Below are 24,166 nucleotides of genomic sequence, written 5' to 3' on the forward strand. Positions count from 1 at the left end.
GCAACTCGGAAAGTGCCCCTGTTAGGACTTGAGTCACAGGAAGCGGAGACTTGTGACTTGACACACATCAAGCCGTGCTAGATTTGCCCGTCCTTGCCATTTTATGAGGTGTGCTGCAGTGGTCTTCTGAAATGTATGATCAAGCTGCATGGGGGGTGAGGTATCTATACAAGGCTTTGCTGTGTGGAATTTGTGAGGGTCTCCTAGCAAACCCTTCCACCACAAGGCAGGTTGTGAGCCAGGTTTCAGAGTGAATGGAGGTGCCACTGCCTTCCAAACTTTGGTTATGGGCAAGCTTCAACACAAAGCCAGTGTATCGATGGAACACAGTATCAGGCTACTGCATGTGAATTGGGTGAGGTGGGGGCAAAACTACTTTGAAATCCCTGGAGATGGCTTTTTGTGTTATAAATGTGCAAGAATTAGAAGCTTGGACTGTAAAAGCCAACTTATTTACAAGCCCATTGCAGTCAAGGGAGTACGGAACTGCGTAGACAAGATTCAGAACATTGACTTAGTGGGCATACAAGGGTGTGTGCTGGAACATTCTTAAAAAGGGGATCTCAACCCTCTTGTGTACTACTGGTGGTATGCTGGGCAGTGTTGGGTGGTACACACAACACCCACTGCCCGGCAGTGGGTGCCACAATGGTGATAGGATGCTTGAACAGGTAGGCAAAGCTCTAGTGCACAATTTTTAAGAAAACGCACACCCACCTGTTCCGAGCCTCTTACTGACCTTCTTGTGTCCCAGGTCCAGACCAGTTTAGAAATGAATTGAAAAATTGTGCCCAAAGAACAGTAGGAAACCTATGTACACTGGCAGAAACTGCATATATTTTCAGCACTCTAACATTACCTGTTCATACAAAATTCTTTGTTTGATCTTAGTATATAGTAATAAGAATAAAATTTTTACTAGCTTTTGCTTAAAAAAAAATAGAGACTAGTACACCCCTAGGCTTACACCCCTGCTAATTGGGAAAGAGGCACTTTTTCAAGTGGGTGCTCCTTTTTTTTAGCAGGGGGAGAGTAACTGGCCCTCCTCACCCCAGCACTGTCTGTTCTGGTGGCTGTCTGCTGGTATTCATTTGCATCTTTTTAGATTGTGAGCCCTTTTGGGACAGGGAGCCATTTAGTTATTTGATTTTTCTCTGTAAACCGCTTTGTGAACTTTTAGTTGAAAAGCGGTATATAAATACTCATAATAATAATAATAATAATAATAATAATAATAATAATAATAATAATAATAATACATAAATTGGAATGATTCGAGAAAGGATTGGGTAAGTCCTTTGTTGTACTGACTCCTCCAGGCCCTGTTGTAAATCCACACCTGAATGTATATAGACAGTCTAAACAAAGCTTAGTTTATTCCAAGCCATCAAAAACTCCCCCACTCTTTTTTTTAAACACAAAATATTCTTTTTATTTGTCACCGAAGGCTACACATGGTCACTTCTGTTCTGAGATTTTTTTTGTTTTGATGTTTGTTTTCTAGAAGGTATCTACATCTGCATGTATTTACAGGCTTGTCTTATTTACACAGTCAAGAAATACAGTGTTAGAAACACAAAGTGTCAAGACAAAAAAAAAAATTCTCAATAAAAAATAAAAAATTAGTTCCAGATGTCAGGAAATTCACATAGTAATGAGAACAAAATCTCCAGAGCTGGGATTACAGGTGTGGCTACGTCCTCCTTTTCAAACTGTTTCAAAGTTTTCTTATATAAAGCATTTTTTTTTTTTGGTCGTAAAAAAGTGTTTGGCTATTTCCTTAACAAGTGTGTTAACTTTAATTCATTCCTTGCTGGGAAGGTATTGAGAGATCTAGGAATTTTCCTCCCCAATATTCATTTGGGGAATTGGGGAGCTCCTTTGCAAGCCTCAGAGGTGGGATATAATGGTCTGTTGAATGTTGGCATTAGTACAAACATGGGAAAAGATGATAAGAACATAAGAAGAGCCCCGTTGGATAAGGCCAAAGGCCCAGCTAATCCAGCTTCCTGTATCTCACAGTGGCCCACCAAATGCCCCACATGCAAGACAACAAGAGACCCACATCCCGGTGACATCCCTTGCATCTGGCATTCTGCAGTGATGAGGTTTCCAAGGACTTAAGGTTCAATATGAGTTTGGTATCTGTTTATACCCCACAATAAGTCCTCATAATATTTACTTCAGTGAGGGTTATTTAGAGAGGGAGAAAGAGCTTCTAGGATGGTGTCTAGTGGATGGTAAATTCAGATGAGTGCTCAAGCTACTACTTGTCTCCATGTATACTAGTTCCTATTACGCATTGATGTCTTCAGAAGCCAGCCAGCTATAAACTTTTCATCACTTTATGGCGCAATCTAGCAAGAGCTAGTTGTGAACTGGTGACGGGTAGTCCTGTTGAGAGATATGGGGCTACACATTTAGTTGTGTATTTCATTGATTTTAACTGGACCAATCACAGTTTACTGTTGTTGGATTGCACCCTGTGGCTAGAGTCATCTGGAGCATTTGTTCTCTTGATGGGGACAGGCTGGAGAAGAGACTTCAATAGCTTCTTCATCTTGCTCAGAAGTATGCCCTAGACCTGCTCTATCTTTGCATATAGACCCAAAGGAATGATCCCCCATAGAAGATTGTAATGAAATTCCATGCCTTATGCTATTTGTTGCAAATATCTAGGGTTGTGTTGTAATGACTTTACTATATCTTCAATATCAATTTTCCATCTTATTTTTGGTAACCTTTCTAACCATTCATTTCTCTCTGGACTCTCATGTTAGAAATCTTGGTTCCATGCACAAGAGTTCAATACTATAAAGAACCTATTGGATAGTTTAGCATGTCTACTTATGCATTACTTACTTAGGCACAAATTGCTAATCTTTATGGCTCTCTGTTGGGTGTTTTGAATATAGTTCAGTGATTGCTATAGGTCCAAATGCATCAATATACGTTGTCAGGCACCAATATAATGTGCCATCAGAGAGCATCGCCAAAGTTCTTTTCTAGTGGCATATTCTTAGTGCTCAGGACTATGTCTGCTGTGCACCAGTGCATGGTTAGGACTGAGGGCCCAATCCGATCCAATTTTCCAGTGCTGGTGCAGCCATACCAGTGGGGCATGCACTGCATCCTGTGATGGGTAGTCACAGAGGCCTCCTTAAGGTATGGGAACATTTGTTCCCTTACCTTGGGATTGCATTGTGACTGCACCAGTGCTGGAGAGTTGGATAGAATTGGGCCTTAACGTATATACAGAAAAACAGTGTGTCTCTTAAACTCAATCAGCTGAACCCACATCGCTTTGAATGCATTCTACAAGCCCAACAATATGATCTTTCTAAAACAAAAAACTTGAGTACTGTTTTATTAGGACCAGAGCTCACACAAAGGTAAGCAGGTTTTCATGTTCTCCAGAACTCTTATTCAGGCTGGATGTCACCGAGCTTACTCAGTGTGATATTTAGGTCATTCTAATAAAGGTATTTTCCTACTTTGAATTTAGGTTTCTCCCCTAACAAACCACATGGCTACCTATGATTTCTTAAAAAAAAACAAAACAGTAATTTATGCAGTCATGGAGAACTCTGTTCAAATATTCTCCAGAGTTTAAATACTAATGCAACTCTTTCGCCATGCTCAGTACAAATCTTGATTCATAAACTCTCTGTGTGTGTGTGTGTGTGTGTGTGTGTGTGTGTGTGTTGATAACTCTTACAGTGCAATTCTATACAGAAGTAAGTCCCACTGAATTCCAAGAGACATACTCCCAGTTAAGTGTATATAGAATTGCAGCCATAATTAGTTTTCTTAACAAGGGAATAAGGAATCGTGAAGAATCTTTTGGTCCTAAAAACAAGAAAATTGTACCACTCTAAAGAAAACAAATGGGTCTTCAAGAAATTGCAAATCAAAATGCCACTTAGTGATAGTAGGGGGTGTATGGTAACCTTTGTATCAGATAAGTTATCAAGGTGATCAAAATTATTTGTTGATGCAGAAACTCTCATGATGGCAACCCTCAAGATATATATAAGGAATGCATTACATTTGAGCAGTGGTTCCCTCTCTCCCAACCTATCAGGAGTTCTTCAATGAAAGTGAGAATTTCAGAAATGCTAGCCAAGCTTCACCCAAGGACAGCTTGCCAGTTACTACTACTGATTTTCCCCCAGTGATATGTGTCCACAGAAAAGTGTTGGGTATGTTCTAGATGCATTTGGTTCATGTGAGGCAAAAAAAGTGCCCAGTAGGTCAGGCTACCATCTGGCGTGAACTGAGCTTTTGCCCTGGAACATGGATTCCGAGTCCTATGTACAGGGGCTCCCTGGCAGTAGAACAGAGAATCCTCAAAAGATGGCAACCTTCAGGTTGGTTGGCAACCTTCAGTCTCGAAAGACTATGGTATAAGCCTACAGCACCCGGTATTCCCAGGCGGTCTCCCATCCAAGTACTAACCAGGCCTGACCCTGCTTAGCTTCCGAGATCATGGTATAAGCCTACAGCACCTGGTATTCCCAGGCGGTCTCCCATCCAAGTACTAACCAGGCCTGACCCTGCTTAGCTTGCGAGATCAGACGAGATCAGGCATGCGCAGGGTAACAGTTGCTGAATCCTTGTAAAAAGGATTCTCTGCATGTTGGAAATTTGGCTCCCTGGCAGTAGAACAGAGAATCCTCAAAAGATGGCAACCTTCAGGTTGGTTGGCAACCTTCAGTCTCGAAAGACTATGGTATAAGCCTACAGCACCCGGTATTCCCAGGCGGTCTCCCATCCAAGTACTAACCAGGCCTGACCCTGCTTAGATTCCGAGATCATGGTATAAGCCTACAGCACCTGGTATTCCCAGGCGGTCTCCCATCCAAGTACTAACCAGGCCTGACCCTGCTTAGCTTGCGAGATCAGACGAGATCAGGCATGCGCAGGGTAACAGTTGCTGAATCCTTGTAAAAAGGATTCTCTGCATGTTGGAAATTTGAAAACCAAGGCATGAGAGTGTCACACACTAGGAGGTTGTAATAGGCAATGTGCTATATCACAAATCATTTTCCTGCTCACCTTGCAAAGAACAATTTTGATATTTAGTCTTCTTGACAATACCAATCTATGAAGCCCAATTTCCCCCCGTTTTATAATTAGCAGCTTCAATTTATTCTTTTTAAGGGTCTGCCTTGCCCTTACTTTTGAGGAGTTTGGGTCTGTGCGTAGGGTTTTTCCTAGCAGTCCCCCCTTCCAAGTCTGGGAAGTACCTTGTTTGAGCCCATAGATACATGGGACACCACATTTCAGGCAGACATGTGCACTAATGTCCCCATGTCTGCAATTTAAATGCTAGAAAGTTGGCAAAAAAAGAAGAAAAGGAGGCTCAGGACAAAGAAATGGTGCAGAAATATTTTCAGTAAGACCTACCAGGCAAATGGCCTCTTGCTCCTTTGGAGAGCTTAGTATAAATATTTTACATCCTGTGAGGTTCAGCTTGTATGCAAGTGGCTTAAACTGCAGCAGCTAGAACATGGCATGAAATGCTTCAAATCAGATGCGGCATTCTGGCTGCCATGGGTAGCTCCAGGCAAGAGACCCCTCTGCTGGCTGGCTCAAATCTCTGCACCATCTTGAGGCCCCCCCTTATCTCCCTATGAAGCCAAGATAACATAATGATGCAAGATGGGGAGGCGGGCTTCTGCGTGGATGCTTTGCAGTCAGGTATCTTCTGCCACCCCATACCCTGTAAGTTGGTACTCCAACTTTTCATTCTCCTAGCACGCGTTCATCACCCCCTCTCTCTGCTGTCCTCCTCAGCACCAGGAGTACTGAAGACAATGGACAAGGGATAGAGTGGCGCAGTCTACAACTCTTACAGAGTGATGGACTGGCTGCATGGAGACAATGTGTTTTGGTATCACACAGTGGCCCCTTCTAACTGGTCATCTGAATTTTTAAGATGTCTTCTCCATTGGCCCCCCCCCCATTCCTAATAACAGAAAGGAGGGGGTCAAGTCTTAGGAATCATGCTAGCTGATTCAGGATGAGTGTATATCCTAGTTCATTTCTAAATCTCAGGGTCTAGGTGGCCCAGGGTTGGTTTGCCCAGGCTTATGCCTTCCTTGGTGGCTTACTGGTGCCATATTCATTTTTTAAATCACATGCAAGAGTTGCTGCTTGGATTTCACACTGCAGACAGTACTTGCGCATGGTGGAATAGGGCGGTGAACCACATGTAATTGAAAAGCTAAAAACTTGCACCTTGGCAATAAAAAGCCCTTGCGGTAATCCTACAAATAACTGGACATTAGCCATCAAACAAATTACTAATGCAACCAGCAGCTCTCAGGAAGACAACTTGAGATCTCACTATGTTGATGTGGCTTCACAGAGCCACATTACGCATTAAGAATTGAGGAGTAAATTCATCTCATGTTAAAATGCTCAAGCCCAAGCTGCAATCCTCAAGCCCCTATTGTGCAAGTGAGCTTTTGGAATGGATTAATGGGACACCCTTCCCCCACCTTACGGCAGATGCCCACCCATGTGCATCCTGGCCTTGGAGCCTAACCAACGTGTTCAGTCTACAACCCAACCCATATTGGGAAGGCCACACACATGCATGAGTGTATGAGGGCCTGCTCACATAGAATACACACATGGGCTGTGAAAATCAACCTGAATATACAACAGTGAGATCACAGAGAGGACTTGGAACTGGGCTGCCCTTCCAGTGATAAGCGGGTCAGTGGGACTTCAGTACCCTACAATGTTCCTTGTACCACTCCCATGGTTACTATCTACCCAGTGCCCACTCTTTCAGCTTACCTGTTGCCCTTCTTCATACCTTTTCATTCTACTATCATTGCCAAAAACATTCCAATTCTGTCAGAAATATAGATCTTTGGGTTGATTTTAAATTACAGCACAGAAGCAAATTTGCCTAACCTGTTTGGTAACAGAATCTAGGTTTCCTGGTATAATGATGGATGTGTATTTTCTCTGAACGAAGTAGGAATGGTCATGCTGCATTGTAAGAAAAATAGAAAGTATTTGGTCATGAGAAACCACCCTGCATTGTGTTATATCAATAATGTCCCAGGCGCTGTCCCTGGTATCTATACTTAAGATATCTCAGCAGAGCTGTGAAGTGCCTTGTCCGAGACTTCAGGGAGCTGATATAAACCAAACACTTCTGGGATGACTGATCTGTCTCAGTAGCAGGAGTAGAGTAGGATATCCCTTATTTGGGAGCCTTCTGATCAGTTTTGCTTTTATTTTTATGCAGCTGCAGTGGGGCTCTGAGCTTGATCAGAGCAGTAGTGGAGTGTGTCCTTAATTCTTCCTCTGTGGACTGCCTGCTCACTAAAAAAATAAATAAATACCCCAAGCTTTTTCTTTTTTTAACCCACAGCGGAAAAGATACACAGACTTGGGCTGCAATCCTATATAAACGTACATGGCAGTACTTCCCATTGAGATTGGTAGGGGTTACTTATGAATAGACATGCATGAGATTGCACTTTTGGGATCATTCATCATTGGAGAGAGGCAAGCAGTTGGGGGGGGAACTCTGAATTGGAAAGCTGGCTATAGAGAAATAGTTAAGCACTCCTCCCCTCTGCAGCTGCATGAAAGTAAAATCAAAAAGTGTTGTGCAACATCCATACGGGGCCTCATGAAGATCATCCTCAGGAAGAACTGAGGCAACTGCTCTCATCCGTTGGCCCACTGCCATCCCTGTTATTACATGAAGAGCTTGCATCCTAGAAAGATGACTGTTAAGACACTTGACCTGGTGTACAGGAATACTATATATTTAAGGAGGGTACGCCATTGACAAATATACATCATCGGTGCTTTAAATCTGAGAGCAAGTGCAAGAAAAGTTATTATAGCGGTGTGTGTTGTTCTTGCTCCCCACTCCCCAGCTGGAAAGGGGTTTCAAACGAAAGATCGGTTTTGCAGCAATACGTACTCTGTCGAACTCACACAAGAACAAAAGAACGGGTGAACAAAATAGCCTATCGTAGTAAAAAAGACTCCTCTTTTAAAAAAAATAAAAAAAGATTATTCCATTTCAGGAAGGGAAAGACTCAACTCCCAAGTCTGTAAGATGCAGCTATTTTTGCCTTATATCGGCCACTTTTGAGCCTCAGGAGTGCTTTGAATGGGTATGAAATGTGAAAATGACCCCTCAGGTAAGTTCTCCTCTAGAGGCTCACAGTTATTTAGAAGGCTCATGGTAAGAAGATTTATAGTCCAGCTTCTTCTTCTTTTGCAGAGTGCACTGTAGATCGCTGTGAGCTCTCGTTCCCCCTTCCAGCGTCTCTGTGGAAATCCTTTATTTTCCAGCCCGAGTATGAAAGGGTAGCATGAACCTGACACAGAGACCCTTTTCTCCCTGCATTTTTGCAACCTATGGATTTGCACGGGCACCTCCCCTTTCTCAGAATATCGTACAAGGGAAGAAGAAGGACAAAAAGGACACAGAACTTCACTGTGCTCACACTATGGCGAAACAGAACCTCTGGTCCTTGGGGATGGGGTGGGGAAATCATAGTACGAACAAGTGAGAAGGCCAAATTTTTTAAAAAGAAAAGGATGTAGCATGAATGAATACAGTGCAACTGTATCATCACTCCACCCCAAACTTGTTCGTTATTGGTTTTGTTTTTAAAAAAAGGATTGAGTACAACACAGTCTGGTTTGTGGCCACACAAGGGTAGCTGTCTTTGGCAAGAAGTCAACGCATTGCCCCTCTCTGTCACCTTCTGCCCATCTCGCTCTGTCTCATAAAATGGATGTTGTTTGCGCTATCTGAGAGTTCGGGTGTCTGCTCCACTGAGATTACGAAGTAGCCGTCGTAGCCCTGAACCCGCCCTGTGTTTAACAATTGCTGCTTCTCCCCTTCTGTCCAGGAGCGGCTGCCCTCCTCCCCATCCCGTAGTCTCTGCTGCTCCCGTGCCCAGGCTTGGGCCACAGCACGTTGCCTGGCCAGCTCCAGCACGCGCGTCTTCTCCTCGTCCAAGGTGGTCCCATAGCGGGTGTTCAGACACAGTGCTCCGAACTGGAGCTGAATGTCTGTGTAACGTCTAGTCCTTCCATTGAGCACTGTGTTGATTTGGGAGACGGTGACATTGACGCCGTTCTCCAAGGTTCTCCGCCCGCCACTGAGGCCCAGGATGGACAAATCGCCATCCGATGGTCCTTGCTTGACAAAGTAGTGTGTGTCCATGCCTTCAATTGTGAAGTGCAAGTTCTCCAGGTAGTGAGCATTGTTCAGTATGGCTGCGATCCTGCGCCCATCCTCATTGGCTGTGCTGATGATGTCTGTGGCCACTCGGCCATCTTTCATGGCAAATTTGACCCCCTTGCCAATGACAGAGCCTCCTGAAGCAAAGTTGTTGTTCTCTTTGATGTCACGGCACCCGGCAATGCTGGAGCTGTAGATCTGTTCAAAGCGCTCCAGGGTGACGAAAGCCTTCAGCTGTTTCTTCACTTCGCACTGTACCCCCAAGATTGACTGAGTGACAACAGAAAGGGGGACAAAAGAGAAGCTCACATTAGCAATAGGTACATGGTGACTGAAAGGTATGGCAGAGAAATATCTATAAGGAATTGGCTCCTTACAGGGCCAATGCATTCAATACACGTATAAGGACATTTTACATTTTTAGTTTGCTTTGATTAACTTAGAACAGGAAAAGAAACCTGCTGGATAAAACCAAGCTTCCGTTCCATCCAGCATCCACTATGGCCAACACAAAGGGTGCTTCCAGGAAGCCAACACATAGGGCAGTTGCCATCCTCCATTGATATTCCCCAGCAACTAGCATTTAGCTGAATACTGGGTCGAAACCTAGAGGGTTCATCAAGCCACCATGACTAAAAGCTGCTGGTGGACCTCATGAATTTGTTGACTCTCTTTTCAAAGTCATCGAAATCAGTGACCATTATCACTTAATATGAAGTGGCATTATGTTGCATACATCATGATTTATGATACATATATATATATATCCTGCCCTTCAGCCGAATACTTCCAAATCAGCAACAAACAAGAAATAACGAAAAGCATGTATATATCATATCAACAAAAATCATGTATATATCCTGCACAAGAGGATACACAAGAGGCTGGATACACAAGAGGCTGGATACACAAGAGGGCTGGATGCGTGAAAGGGTTACTACAGTTTTGTGCTGAAGTCACCCACCTCACCTCTAACCCCTTTGAAGTAGCTGTGGGATTTGGCACAGCTCCTCCACCCACCATCTCTTGTTCAGAGTACGTACTTGGGAAGGGCTCTATCAACTGGATCATACATTAAAGACTGGAGGGAAAAAGGGCCATAGCATATTGTTAGTGCATTCATTTGCATGAATCAGATTCTAGATTCATGCCCTGGAATTTCTTGGTATGGTTGGAAAGATCCCACCTGAAACCCTACCAGTTAGTGTTCAAAGTACTGAACTAGATGGATCAGTCATCTCATTCAGTATAAGTCAGCTTCATATGCTTGTCCGTGATCCTGCAAATTACTAGACATTTGATAGCAGTAGTTGGCAACCTTCAGTCTGACTCTGGTATCGTGCTCTGAATGGTGGTTCTGGAACAGCGTCTAGTGTGGCTGAAAAGGCCGATTCGGGAGTGACAATCCCTTCCACACTGGGAGCAAGTGCAGTCTGTCCCTGGTCTGTCTCCTTGGCTTAGCAAGCAAGCAAGGTCTGTCTCCTTGGCTTAGCAAGCAATTTGATAGCAAGGCCTGCATATACCCTTTGACGTGGTTTTTCTATCTGGCTTACTGCTGTATTAACTGAAAGACAATCAAGTTTTAGTCAAGACTCAATCTGTGACGCTCCTGTAACATTCTTCCTCGACCCCCCTGCCATCTAGGTTACCCTGAAAGCCAGGGGCTTTTCCACGTTGGTTAAGAATTATTATCACATGTGGTGCCCTAATCATAATTAAAAACTTCTCTGTTATCTCAAAATAAGTCTTGTGCCTTTGAAAAGCTGCTTAATTTTAAGATCTAATGACCTTGAGTGCACCCTTTTTAATAATAAAGGAACACATTTGGGAAAAGCGCTTTCTTGTACACATGGAAAACAACTTGTGGGCTCCCTGGCTGTGAAAATAAAAGGAAGGGACACAAAGAGATTATGCAGAAGTTCAAAGAGGCAGAGTGTCCTGCCTTTGAAATTTGCTAGCCATTCCGTTTCATCTTCTATCATGTACAGTATTCTCCCCCCCCAATGATCTAACGAAGAAAGGAAATAGAAAATTCTATTTTGAGTGCAGATGGCAGTGCTCTGTGATAACACTGCCTCTTCCAACAACTAGTTAAGATAGGGAGGGATGGTTCGAAATCAGCAGTACAGAGAAGTGAGAACTAATGTGAATAAGATGTCAGGCTGAGATGAAGGTTCTGTGGAAAACTTTCCACCTGAGTGTGTGTGTGAGAACCACACGCCCTGGCAAGTAGCATAGCTAATGGGGGGGTGGCACGGGAAGTATTGTAGCTGCCACAATGCACCATGTAACTGGCCCCTCTTGTTTGTTGTCTGAGCCATTCTGGGCAATGACAGAGTCACTGCCCAGAATGGCTCTGACAGCGAACGAGAGGGACTGCTTATACAATGCATTGAGGTGCCTACAATACCTCCTGTGCTGCCATGCCCCCCACTATGCTACTGCCTCCCTAGTTTAAGTCTCCTGGTGACTTTGGCAGTGCTTTTCCTGACAATGACCCCACTTCCTGCTAGCTGGCACCTGCTTTTCCCCCTTTGAACCATTTTGTCACCTTGAAAATCACCAAAGTGCCCCCACTTCAATTTTCCTTTCTACAAATGGGGGGGGGGGGAAATTTCAATTAACACTAAAAGTGCCAGTTTAAAATAACTCAAGTTGAAGACCCAGCAGAGGTTTGGACTACATCTCCGTTTCTCTTATTACAAAGTCATTTCTGAGCAGGAATCATTGTGTAGATTGCTAAAATGTGACTGTAAAGCATGATTTATCACATCTCATAATTCTCTAATCTAGTGAGGAGTAACATCCCACCCACTGCTTGATCAGGGGCCTTTGTGATGTGAAGGGGAGCAAGTCAGCCCCCCCCCATTCTATGCCCCCTGTTTCTGATACAGCCAGCGGATGGTTGTTTTGCTGTAGTTTTAAACAAACCACTCATTGAATTGACCTTTCTTCCTGGATTATGGAGCACGCCATACATCTTGACACAGAATGTCTGTTATGCAGCAAGGAGCTGGTAAAATGCTGACCCTCCTGCTCTGAAGAGGATTGTCGAAGCCATTATGCTTTCCAAAATCCCCTGTGGAAGTTTAGCAGAATGGAATTATTTCTGTACATTGCCTGCCAAAAACTGTGGAGTGAAACCTGACAGTTCCCTTCCATCTCTACAGTCCCTTAAGGAGCTGGGGCTGGGGGATATGCGGGGAGGCATGTGGTTCTTTCTGGATGGGTGAAAGAGCATTATAGTCTCCAAGCTGGACTGAGAGCAGCAGTGATGCCACGACAAAAGCTTCCACAACAGCACTGGAGTGCTCTTCGTCCATGCTGGATAGACTGCCATGGCACTATTGCAGCTGCTTCACTGTTGGTTGGGGTAGCCATGACCGCTCCACATCAGACTCCGTGGCCCTAGAAAGACTACAGGAGTAAATCTGGGTGTGCCTTGTGTCTGGGGTCCATTTTGACGAGCCCTGACTAAGCAGTCAACTGTTTGTTCCTCTGGATAGAACAGACAGTGCCTTGGTTCTCACATCTCACATCCCATTTTTGGTGCAATGGGAATGAGCTGTGGCTTGCCCCTGGCTTGTGTGCTATCCTTCCTTCCCCCTTTGTTCATGAAGGGAGGAGTTTGGAAACTTCTGTTTGCTATGTGTAACAAACCAGTTTCCCATTACACCCAAACACTGTTGTTGTACTGTTTGAACTGGGCCACGGCATTCAAGTCAGGCAGACTACCTTGCTATTGTCCCATTCTTGGGTTTTCAGCTGGGTGTGGACGAGTTCGTATGAAGGTTCCAGAGCTTCCGTGTCCGGCTTAGGATATCCAGGGATGACATTGTGTAGCTGAAACCCAAATGTAAGCAGCCAGCTGTTGACATCTAGAAGAGGGGAGGAGAAACCAAAGGTTATTTACACTTTGATGCTTACAGACACCAGACAACTCAAGCAACTGTCCGGGCTGGATCTTTGCAAGAAGGTTTTACCAAGAAGGGGTCATGCACAGCCAAATGTGGAAAAGGGGTTTTAGCATGTTTAACTCATGCCAAAAAGCACAAATGCAAAACTTACATTGCTAATGTGAAGTCTGAGCTAACAATTAAAAAAAAAATCATCAACGGAATAGCAAACATTTCACCTTAGGGTAGTGGTCCTAAGATATCCTTACTGGTACAGAACAGATTTAGTGTTGCATGTGTCAACCAAATGGTAAGCATGTTCACATCAAGACACCTAATGAGTGGTATGTCCAGCAGTTCAGCCTGACAAGAACTAGTACATATGAAGTTACTTATGGCACACCCTAAGGGCCAAATTAAATGTGATATGTACACTCCATGATTGGAACTTGCTATACCTTCATCCTTTTCAGAAAGGCAGGTACCGTCTCCCTCACTGGGGCCTTGTGGGGGCGGGGGCGGCAAGAGGGGATTAACCCTTTGGCCCTGCATAAATTCCCTGAATTATATAAGAACATAAGAAGCCCTGCTGGATCAGGCCAAAAGCCCAACTAGTCATAAGAACAAAAGAACAGCCCCACTGGATCAGGCCATAGGCCCACCTAGACCAGCTTCCTGTATCTCACAGCGGCCCACCAAATGCCCCAGGGAGCACCAGATAACAAGAGACCTGCATCCTGGTGCCCTTCCTTGCATCTGGCATAGCCCATTTCTAAAATGAGGAGGTTGCACATACACATCATGACTTGTAACCTGTAATGGATTTTTCCTCCAGAAATTTGTCCAATCCCCTTTTAAAGGCATCCAGCTTCCTGTATCTCACAGTGGCCCACCAAATGCCCCAGGGAGCACACAAGACAACAGACACAACCTGTGTCCCAGTGCCCTCCCCTGCACCTGGCAATCAGAGGCAGCCTGCCTCTAAAACCAAGAGCTTGCACATACCTATCGTGACTTGTCACCTGTGATGGACCTTTCCTCCAGAAATTTTTCCAATGCCCTCTTAAAGGCATCCAGGCAAGATGCCATCACTACTTCCTGTGGCAAGGAGTTCCACAGACTTATTACACACTGGGTAAAGAAATATTTTCTTCTGTCTGTTCTAACTGTCCTAACACTCAACTTTCGTGGATGTCCCTTCTTTTGTGGGTATGATCTTCTAAAGTTGCAATTAGCTGCAGAGTGGAAAGCTTACAAGAACTGTGCCTACAGAGTTACATATGCACACAAATGGGTGCTTTTGACCAAGAATTTATTTCTTACAAATGGTGCTGGTGTGTGTGTGTGTGTGTGTGTGTGTGTGTGTGTGTGTGTGTGTGTGTGTGTGTGTGTGTGTTAAAACTGCAACCTGCAGATCAGTGAGCTTGATCACCTAGCCCTCACTGTGGTTTCTAGCCAGGTCATGTACTTTTTAAATGAAGATGGTGAAACATTTGTTCGCTACTGTGCAAGACACACAACTGTGCACTTGTGAAAAACTCAAAGATGGAAGACATCGACAATAGTTGCAGCAGTGCCCAGTTTCCATTTAGGTCCACTGCATGATCTTCCAGGCCAGGGGTGTCCAAACCCCGGCCCGGGGACCACTTGCAGCCCTCGGGGGCTCCCAATCCGGCCTGTGGGGAGCCCCCAGTCTCCAATGTGGCTCTGGCCCTCCTGAGACTTGCTGGAGCCCGTGCTGGCCTGACGCAACTGCTCTCAGCATGAGGACGACTGTTCCATCTCTCACTTGAGCTGTGGGACGAGGGCTCCCTCCACTACTTGCTGTTTCACGTCTGTGATGCAGCAGTGGTAGTGAAGGAAAGGCCAGCCTTGCTTTGTGCAAGGCCTTTTAAGGCCTTGAGCTACTGCAAGACCTTCATTCATTCATATAAGTGCCATCTCTAATAAATTCATTTATGTAAATTTATTCAAATTAATGTAAATTAATTCTTTTTTTCCCCCCTGGCCCCCAACACAGAGATGATGTGGCCCTCCTGCCAAAATGTTTGGACACCCCTGTTCTAGGCAGGTAGAAGTCCACTGCACATTTGAACAGTACCACACCAAAAGCAAGCTACTGCAACTCTCTGCCCTAAGAGAAGACTCTTCACACATGGGTCCACCTCTGCACATCACTCATCAATATGCCCTGCAGATGAACCCATATCATTCTCCTTCACTTTCATTAATCCAAAGAAATGCGTGTTGGTTACTCTCTCTTAACTCAGCTATAAAATGGTTCAATGATTGCTTCCTCTCCTGAGAACCCAAACTCTGTGGCAGAGTCTGGGGATCTCAAACTCAGCACCTGCCCTACCAACTGCAACCCCCAGAATTCTTTGAGCTGAAGTGGTATAATACTGTAACAGATTTGTGGTGCATCTAATAATAATACTAATAATACAGGTATTTCTATACTGCCTTTCTTGGTCGTCAGATTTCTCCTCAGACTTTATTCAAGGCGGTTTACATAGGCAGGCTGATTAAATCCCCGTAGGGATTTTTACAATTGAAAGAAGGTTCTATCTTTCAAGAACCACAACAGTCCAGATGTTTCTTTCTGATCTGGCTTCACATTCTGGCCTCCATCCTCCCACGCTCAGAGCAGATGGAATAGCTCGGCCCAGCTTCTCAGCTGCTCCAAGGTCGCACGGTGCCAGTGGCCTCGAACTGGCGACCTTGTGGATGTTGTCTTCAGGCAAATGGAGGCTCTACCCTCTAGACCAGACCTCCTGCCCTTTTGTTTGCCTTGCTGTGTGTTATGTAAAAAGAACCTGACTTTCAGAGCTAAGTCCTGAACCCTCAGAACTGGCAGCAGAGTGGCAGTCTGGTGTGCTGTCAGGGAGTAGGTGGGGGCACCACGGAAAGCCCAGTGCAGGGCTTTGCTCCAAGGTCCCCAGTAACATGGCCTCAGCACTGATCATTACGCCAAACTCATACCGGTGACACTGGTTGGAGTTAGGTCAAAAGGCTGCTGTCTCGTTGGTCTGGCCGACATTTAAAGCACGTGACTCTTGTTTTTCACCAGCCAAGAGGCACCAATTCTCATGGATGAATTAACGCTTAATCGCATTGTTATTTTTAAAAGGCTTGATAAAAAGGTCATGATTAGAAAGGATTCAGCTGCTGCTCTCCTGGAGCAGGGATCCTTAATACAGTTTATTTAGATGCAATTTAGAATCTGGGCTGCCAGCTGATGTGCACAGTGATACCTCTGTGCAAATGATAGGAAATTAGAAAGACATTAATCACCTTTTAATCTGCAGGAAGAGATGCGTGAAGGAATAGGCAGAAATAGGAAGGGGGCGGGAGAGGGACCCATCATGCACCTGTTTGTTTACTTCTTGGTTTCTAGGGGGGTTTAAGACATAGCAAGGTAAAGTGGCTGTTAGTAGCATAGCCAGAGGGGACAATACATTAAGTACAGCAGGCCCCTCAATGTGCCATATAAGTGGCCCCTCCCAGTGGAATCACTAGGATTCGTGTCACCTGGTGCCAGAGGCCTGCGCGTCACCCCATGTAGTGGGCAATGCCCCAGGTGGGCACGGTGATGTGCCATCACCCCGCCCACACTGGTTTTTTGGCTGTACCTTTGGTTAGAACACAGATATTTCAATGTGTTTTGTTTCATTGCATTCTGCATGAAATTACGCATTGATTGATATATAACATGATGGTATTATTCCTCCAAATTCTGATTTTAGTGATTTTGAGAAGTTGTAGAGTCTCACACACACACACACACACACACCCCTGTGTCAACTTACTAACACCTTATTGCAGCAGTTCTCAAACTTTTAGCACTGGGACCCACTTTTTAGAATGTCAATCTGTCCAGGACCCATTGGAAGTGATGTCATGGCCAGAAGTAACATCATCAAGCAACTTAAAAGAAATAATTATAAATAATTAAATTAAAATAAAAGAGGCTGCTTGCTTTCCATAGGGCTCAATAGACTGCAGCTGGGAGGGAGGGAGGGACCTCCTTCTCCCTTTTGTGTTTTTGGGGCTGCATTCATTGGATCAGGACCATTCTGATGTCCTTGGAGTCCTCTCAGCCTGCCCTTTCCGATGGACTATGGCAAGTACACCTACTTGCAAGTAAACGCGCGGTACGGCTCACTTTCACTTTCCATAGGGCTCCATGCATTTTTTCCTTCCTGTTTTTTGGCCATAACTTTTGAACGAAAGGAGCGATTTCAATTCTCTTTTTCGCACTGCAATCTGCTGGCCATTCTGCACCCAACATTGTATGGCAGGACATGGTAGCTACTAACCCCGCAAAGTCAGCGCACCCTCCCCCCAGAGTGCGTCACCCCCCCCAGCGCGTCACCTGGTGCAGCCCCCACCTCCCGCACCCCCTAACGACGCCAGTGGCCTCTCCCACTCACCATCTGAGCCATTTGGGGCAGTGATGGCAATGCAAGGTGCGTGTGCATTGCCATCGCGGCTCCGAATGGCTCAGACAGAAAGTGGGCCACTTTAGAACATAAGAACAGCCCCACTGGAGCAGGCCATAGGCCCATCTAGTCCAGCTTCCTGTATCTCACAGCGGCACACCAAATGCCCCAGGGAGCACACCAGATAACAAGAGACCTGCATCCTGGTGCCCTCCCTTCCACTTACATGCACTTACATGGCACTTGCACTTACATGGCATGTTGAGGCACCTGGTGTACATAACATGGCCCCTCCCGGCTACACTATTGGTGGTTGCTCATTTAGATGCACAATTAGCATAGGTGAGGCCCCTCTTCTCCTCCACTTCCTGAATGGTTTGAATTGTTATTAAAATATTTATATTCCACTTTTCAACCAAAAAATCCACAGACTGCTTTGCACAGCAAAATAAATGCAAAGGCTCTGTTCTCCTTCTACATATGAGAAAACCACCACTTAAAGTGCCCCTAAGCCAGGCGTAGGCAGGCTTTTTTGATGACTTCCCCTTCTGATCTAAACAGGATCTTTTCTTCTCTGTTGAGTTTTCCTCTAGCTTAGGGTCTTCTGAGCTTCTGAGACTGTTCTTTCAAGCAATCAGCTGAAAGTGGAATTAAAACAGTGGCTTTGCATGGCACTTATAAACACCTTTTTAATCCAGTAATACTGACCCTGTGGGTCAGATCCTTATGTGTTGGTTATGCAGACATAAGTCCTGTTGAACAAAGATCTCCTGCAACTTGAATTAGAAGCTTCTTTCTTGTGCTTTCTGCTCCCTTTATTGGTTTCTGTTCAGCTGGATTACTGAGGAACAGTCTCTTAACTGCTCCTTAATGACTTAGAGCCCACTCCTATTCAACTTTCAAGTGCCGATGCAGCCACAATGCATCCTTGAGGTAAAGGGATAAATATTCCCTTACATTGAGGAGGCCTCCATGACTGCCTCCTCCTCCACACTGCAGGATGCATGACTTCTTGGCATGGTTGCATCAGTGCTGCATAATTGGATAGAACTGAGCCCTTAGTTCCTATTTCCTAAAAGGAAGGGGGTTTAACTACTGAGTTCTCCAACTAAAAAAATAAAAAATAATAATGAAATAGCATTGAACAGTAAGCAATAAATGAAGCAGAAGAGAAAGCTTTTAATTATAGGTACAATCTCTGAAAAAGTGTTGATTATGATTTTTGCACAGACTGGCACTGCAGCAGGGGTGCAAAGCAGTACGTTTTGCAGGGGGCCTCACCACAGCGTGCAAGAGGTATCTCCTCCTCCCCTTCGGAGCTATTCCAGATGGTGGGAGTCAAACAGAGGCATTTTGGTGAAACTCCCTGCAAAACTTAGTGCTTTGCACACCTCTACCTACGCTGCTGCACTGCAGTTGAGTGTCTGATGACAAAAGATCCACATGTCACATCAGGAAAAGTATGACACAGTATGATAATATGGATAATGAAAACCACATTATCTGAACTCTTGGTAAAAAGTGATTGGAACAAAAGATGGCACTTCCAGACTAAGGCTTGTGCGAATGCAACAAAGATCTCTCTGTGTGACATTCCACAATTGGTTGCAATAGATGAAATGGGTATTGTGAGAAATGTAGATTTTGACTCACATCTACAGTACTAGTAGATTTTGACTCACATCTACAGTACTACGTATATATAGTGCTTCCCAATAAAACCTAAATGAATCTCAGGAATGTTGCAACTTCTTGGATGCAGGTTTGAAAACCTAGACCAGGGGTCTCCAAACCCTGGCCCAGGGGCCAGATTCGGCCCGCAGCAAGCCTCTGTCTGGCCAGCGGCCAGCCTCTTGAACCCTGAAAGCCTCTAACCCACTCAACTGAACACGACCAGCGCTCTGCTCTGGTTGTGTCTGGAGGGTTCTGAGGGCCAGAGAAGTTGAAGGAATGAGGCCATTCATTCATTTATTCACTTGTCTAAATGGTTGGCAACCTTCAGTCTCGAAAGACTGTGGTATAAGCCTACAGCACCCGTTATTCCCAGGCAGTCTCCCATCCAAGTACTAACCAGGCCTGACGCTTCCGAGATCAGACGAGATCGAGCATGTGCAGGGTAACAGTTCCATCTCTAATTTATTTATTTAAATTTTATAGTTAAATTTTTTTCCCGGCCCTCAACACCATGACAGATATTTGATGCAGCCCTCTGGCCAAAAGGTTTGGAGACCTCTGACCTAGACTATGATGTTATAAAGTGGCACACATCAAGCAATTAATTGATGGGCTACAGAGCAACAGGCCAAAAATGAATCTTACCTGTCATGTAGCACTTGATATCCTGAGAGTCGCTTATAGGATTGTTGTTCTTGAACATGTAAAGGTTAAAAGGCATTATGTTGTTGCTGTTCAGACGTTTCCAGATGTCATGGTCTGGACTGGTCCACCGACCAGCAAGCACATCATAATCTCTCTTTCCCATATGAATGAGTTTGGTGAGTGGGTCGTACAGGCCTCCATGGTAACCAATGATGATTTGGAAGTTAGGGTTGGTGTCTAGGTAGATCTCCCCATAAGCTGTGTACAGGATCTGCTTGATCATTAAGCCTGTCCCACTGAAGACAGCCAAAGGGGTACCAATGTTGTCGCACGCAATGTAAAATTCATCTCCGCTACTAAGTTCCATAGCAAAGAGATGACCCTGGAGGTCATAATAAAGAGAGGTTATTTCAGAACTGGAATGATTGTACAGATGGGTGACCTTGGTAGGGCTGGAAAGGTCTGCATAGAAGAACTGCAGGTGATGGCCATGGGCAGTTTTGCTGGAGACCCTCCGTCCAAGTCCATCATAACGATACTTCACACTCCATCCACTGGCTTTGTTGTAGGCCCTGATAAGCAGTCCTGCTGAGTTGTACTCAAATATGTCATTCCCTCTTTGTCGCAAGAAGCCATCTTCATCCATCTTGTACTGCACGTCTCCCAATCTCGTAATCCTGTCCCTCAGATCATACCTCAGTGGCGTCAGGCGGGCGCTGTTACCAGGACTCAGCAAATGGAGATTCCCATTTAGGTCATAACTGTACCGCCAGAGCGGCTTCTCATTGATCGACACAGTCTGTAACTGACCATCCGCATCGTACTCATATGAATACCTTGTGGTGTTTGCATATGGGCCAACCTTCAACTCTTTCTTCACTACTCTTCCCATGTTGTCGTACTGCACCGTCATCCAGTACATGAGGGACCTGAATATCTCATACTGCACTTCTTTCATTCTTCCATAAGCATCAAAATGCTTAGTGTGGGTCATGACAGCTGTGGTGATGATCTGATTGATGTCGTAATAGATGACCCCAAATTTGCCAAACTGCTCTGTTTTGCCCGACACATCGTCGTACCTGTAGAGGTCGATGGGTAAGGGTGTCTCGTTAATCACGGCTTGCATACTGGTCACCCGGAAGCTGTTGTCATAATTGTAGTCAAAGCGGGCATTCACCATGCCTTCTTCTGTGAAACGGAAGATCTGCCGGTCGATCAGTGGCCCAATCTGCCGGTACCTGATGGTGCAGGTGAACCCTTCGTTCTGCAGGTTTATAGTTTTCAGCATGCCAGCAGTTTCATCGTAGGTGAAGCTGATTTTGGTGGTGTCGTAAAGCATTTCCGCCAGCTTGGACAGCTTGCCGTACTTGTAGATGACGCGCCTACCTGTCCCTAAATGATAGGTGTGAAGGAGCTGCTGTTCCTCGTTGAAATCCTGAACGACAGAGGCGTTGCCTTCTGGGGGTCGGTAGATGTTCCTGTAGTACCCAACAGAGCGGATGGTTTCCAAGGTCTGCCGGGCTACGTTGGGCATGGTCACCGAGGACAGGCGATCGTTCTTATCAAACTCAAAAATGTACTGGCGTTGGCTGTGGAGAAGCAGCACCATGGACTGCAAGCAAGAGAGAAAAAATAGCTGTTATGTTCATATGGCTTTAAAATGGGGTATAACCCAAGAAGAACTGGATCAGGCTGAAGGTTTCTCTGGTCCAGAATTTGTATACTGGCTCTGATCATACAGCTATCAGGGCTATTCTTATTAATAAGGATATTTATGTACTTTGTTCCAATTCCAAAACAATTTTGGCCAGAAGAATTGTTTCCTTCAGAACTGCAGAATGTGTGCACTTACTTGTAGAAAAATTGTTGTTGTATCTTCCTACCTTGTGCCAGACATGATTGCAACTCCCCCCACCGTCAAATCCTCCCAAACTGCTCTTTGAACTGTTTGGAAACTTCTCCTGGTACAGGATGCTGCTGGCAGGCTGCTTGTGGAAGCCTGATTTGATATTGTTTAGTTTGCACTGGCTCCCAGCTTGCTACTTAGCGCAATTCAGTTTGTGGCTTACCATCCTGACAGACCAATCTTGGGGATTGGGCTGTTGGGATGGGGCAGGATTTATGACAGCGGAAGAGTTCCACTGTTGTAAAATGGCTGCTGATGGAACTTTTGGGGCCTTTTAGGGACTAGTGCCACAATAGGCAACAGTGTTCCACGTCCACGGTCCACCACACCTGCTGGACTATGTAAGGTGGTGGAAGGGCAGGGGGTGGGCAAGGAGGGGGCAAAACTGAGAGAGGGGGGATGAGTGGGGCAAGGAAGCAGATGGAGGGGGTGGATCTAACAGGAATGGCACATGCCTGGATCTTATTCCCTCTTTTTTGAGCCCACCTGCCCCTTACTTCTCCTTGAACATGCACCCCACTACAGAGCAGATCCAAGAGACCCATTACAGAGTAGGATGCTTATGGAAGGGTAAGGGAAAATATCTTGTCCCCTCTGAAACCTTCTGCCCCCCCTCCCCCCCGGCCAAAGATATAGTGAGCTTGTTTTCAGTACAGTTGTACCAGCAAGGTCACGGAAGATCGATGTGGGCTCTTAAAGTTATATATACTTTGGACTCAGGGGATCTAAAGGACTGAGACCATTTGATATTGCCTGCCCACTAAAAATAACAGGAGAAACACTTGTTCTATCTCCATCTTGAGATTAAATTGATGCACGCACAGGACAGAGTTTTCTTAGTGGTGGCCCTTAAACCCTGGAATTTCCTTCATCACTTGGCCTAATCTCTTTCAGCCTTTAGAAGGGATATACAAACAAACATTTTCAGAAAAGCATTCAATATTGCCTGGTCTCCTGTTGTTGAAAGGGTTTTAAGGGTCTAACAGTGGTCAAAGATAAATCAATTATGGATTTATTCATTACATTTTGTGTCTTGGAACAAGGCAGTGTGGATGGGGTTCCTAAGCAGTCTCCCATCCAGGCACTGACCAGACTCAGAGTTTCAGATAGTAGCCGTGGGAAAGGAGAGCTTAAAAGCACCTGAAGGCTACAAGGTTTTGAAGCACTTCTCATGGGGAGTTCTCACCTTCTCTAAGTAAGTGTAACTCCAAGATTTGCCATCAGCAAAGATTCTGGATGTAATCCGGCCTGACTGGTCATATTCCATCCTTTCTGACATGGTCCCTCTCTGGATCCCAGCAATATGACCTCCTGAGGAATAGGTTACATTCACTCCATTCAGCCTGCTGCTTGGGGACCACAAGCTCGGCCGCCCAGCTTGGTCATACAGGATCCTCAGGGTGAACTTGCGATGGTCGTCATAAATCTTCTCTGTTCTTGTCACCCGGTCAAAGTCAAGGGAAAGCAGATTTCTGTTATGAACCTGCAGCAGCCAGGGAAGGAATAAGAATTAGACACAGAAAGACTGTGAGGTTGAATTACGTATTAACTGCTGTTGAAAAACAATCAACCAGTTTTTCTGGGAAGGTGTAAAATTCTATTTTTGCAAACAACTCTAAGCCCTGAGGAGACACAGGAAGAAAACAGAGAGGAATATGAAAACACACAGCTTAGTCCCTGAATAGATTAAGTGACCTTTGAAACCAAATCAAACCAAATTCTAATTTGTCCTGTTCCTCAGTCACAATCATTCTGAAATAAAAATCTGTCTGTGGTCTGGTTTGGACAATACATCTGAGGCTGCAATCCTAACTACACTCTCTCTCGAGTGTAAGCCCCATTGAACAAAATAGGACTTACTTCTGAGTAGACCTGGTTAGGATTGTGCCCTGAGACCGCTGGGCCCACATATAGGTTGAGACATGAGTTGTCTCACATCCTGTTGTCCCTTCTTGACTTGCTACTCCAGTTTTCATCATCACACCGGGTTGGGGGGGGAGTTGGGGGGGGAGTTAAGCCTGAACATCCTCTCATGCATGATTTAAACAATCCATTATAGTGCTATTTAATAGTCATGGTATTTACAATCATGCAACATGGAATGGTGTGCTGAGAGGGAGGGGGGGTGGCATATGTGCACTCATGTTCTAAAATGTGTGTGTGGAAGGGCTCGGTTCGGATGCACTGTCTGACCTGGTCCTATCTATCTACGCATATACTTAAAGCAGCAGTCTCCAAACTGGAGACCGCTGTACAGCTGGAAAGCCCTGCCCGTCCCAGCTAGGGCTTACATTCTGCTGCTGCCCCTCAATCTTGTCATAGTTATGTCTATTGCCAACAGCCCCAGCAAGCTTTGCGACAG

The 24,166-nt window shown here is 45.1% G+C and overlaps 1 protein-coding gene and 2 pseudogenes across 3 annotated transcripts in view; all 3 read right to left on the minus strand.

Annotated features, from left to right (window-relative positions):
* Positions 1-4,496: 4,496 nt before the first annotated feature.
* Positions 4,497-4,616, minus strand: LOC136646436 (5S ribosomal RNA; annotated as a pseudogene).
* A 208-nt stretch (positions 4,617-4,824) lies between these two features.
* On the minus strand, positions 4,825-4,944 carry LOC136646437 (5S ribosomal RNA; annotated as a pseudogene).
* Positions 4,945-8,749: 3,805 nt separating this feature from the next.
* Positions 8,750-24,166, minus strand: part of TENM4 (teneurin transmembrane protein 4) — a 367,138-nt gene continuing 351,721 nt past the window's right edge. For all 3 annotated transcript variants that reach the window (XM_066622507.1, XM_066622506.1, XM_066622505.1), the window contains 4 exons: positions 22,991-23,287; positions 19,896-21,510; positions 12,974-13,116; positions 8,750-9,508 (listed from right to left, as the gene is read on the minus strand). In XM_066622507.1, the coding sequence (XP_066478604.1) occupies positions 8,750-9,508; positions 12,974-13,116; positions 19,896-21,510; positions 22,991-23,287 (2,814 nt within the window). The remainder of the gene's footprint in view (positions 9,509-12,973; positions 13,117-19,895; positions 21,511-22,990; positions 23,288-24,166) is intronic.

Source organism: Tiliqua scincoides, chromosome 3 (assembly GCF_035046505.1).
Source record: "Tiliqua scincoides isolate rTilSci1 chromosome 3, rTilSci1.hap2, whole genome shotgun sequence".
Taxonomy (NCBI): domain Eukaryota; kingdom Metazoa; phylum Chordata; class Lepidosauria; order Squamata; family Scincidae; genus Tiliqua; species Tiliqua scincoides.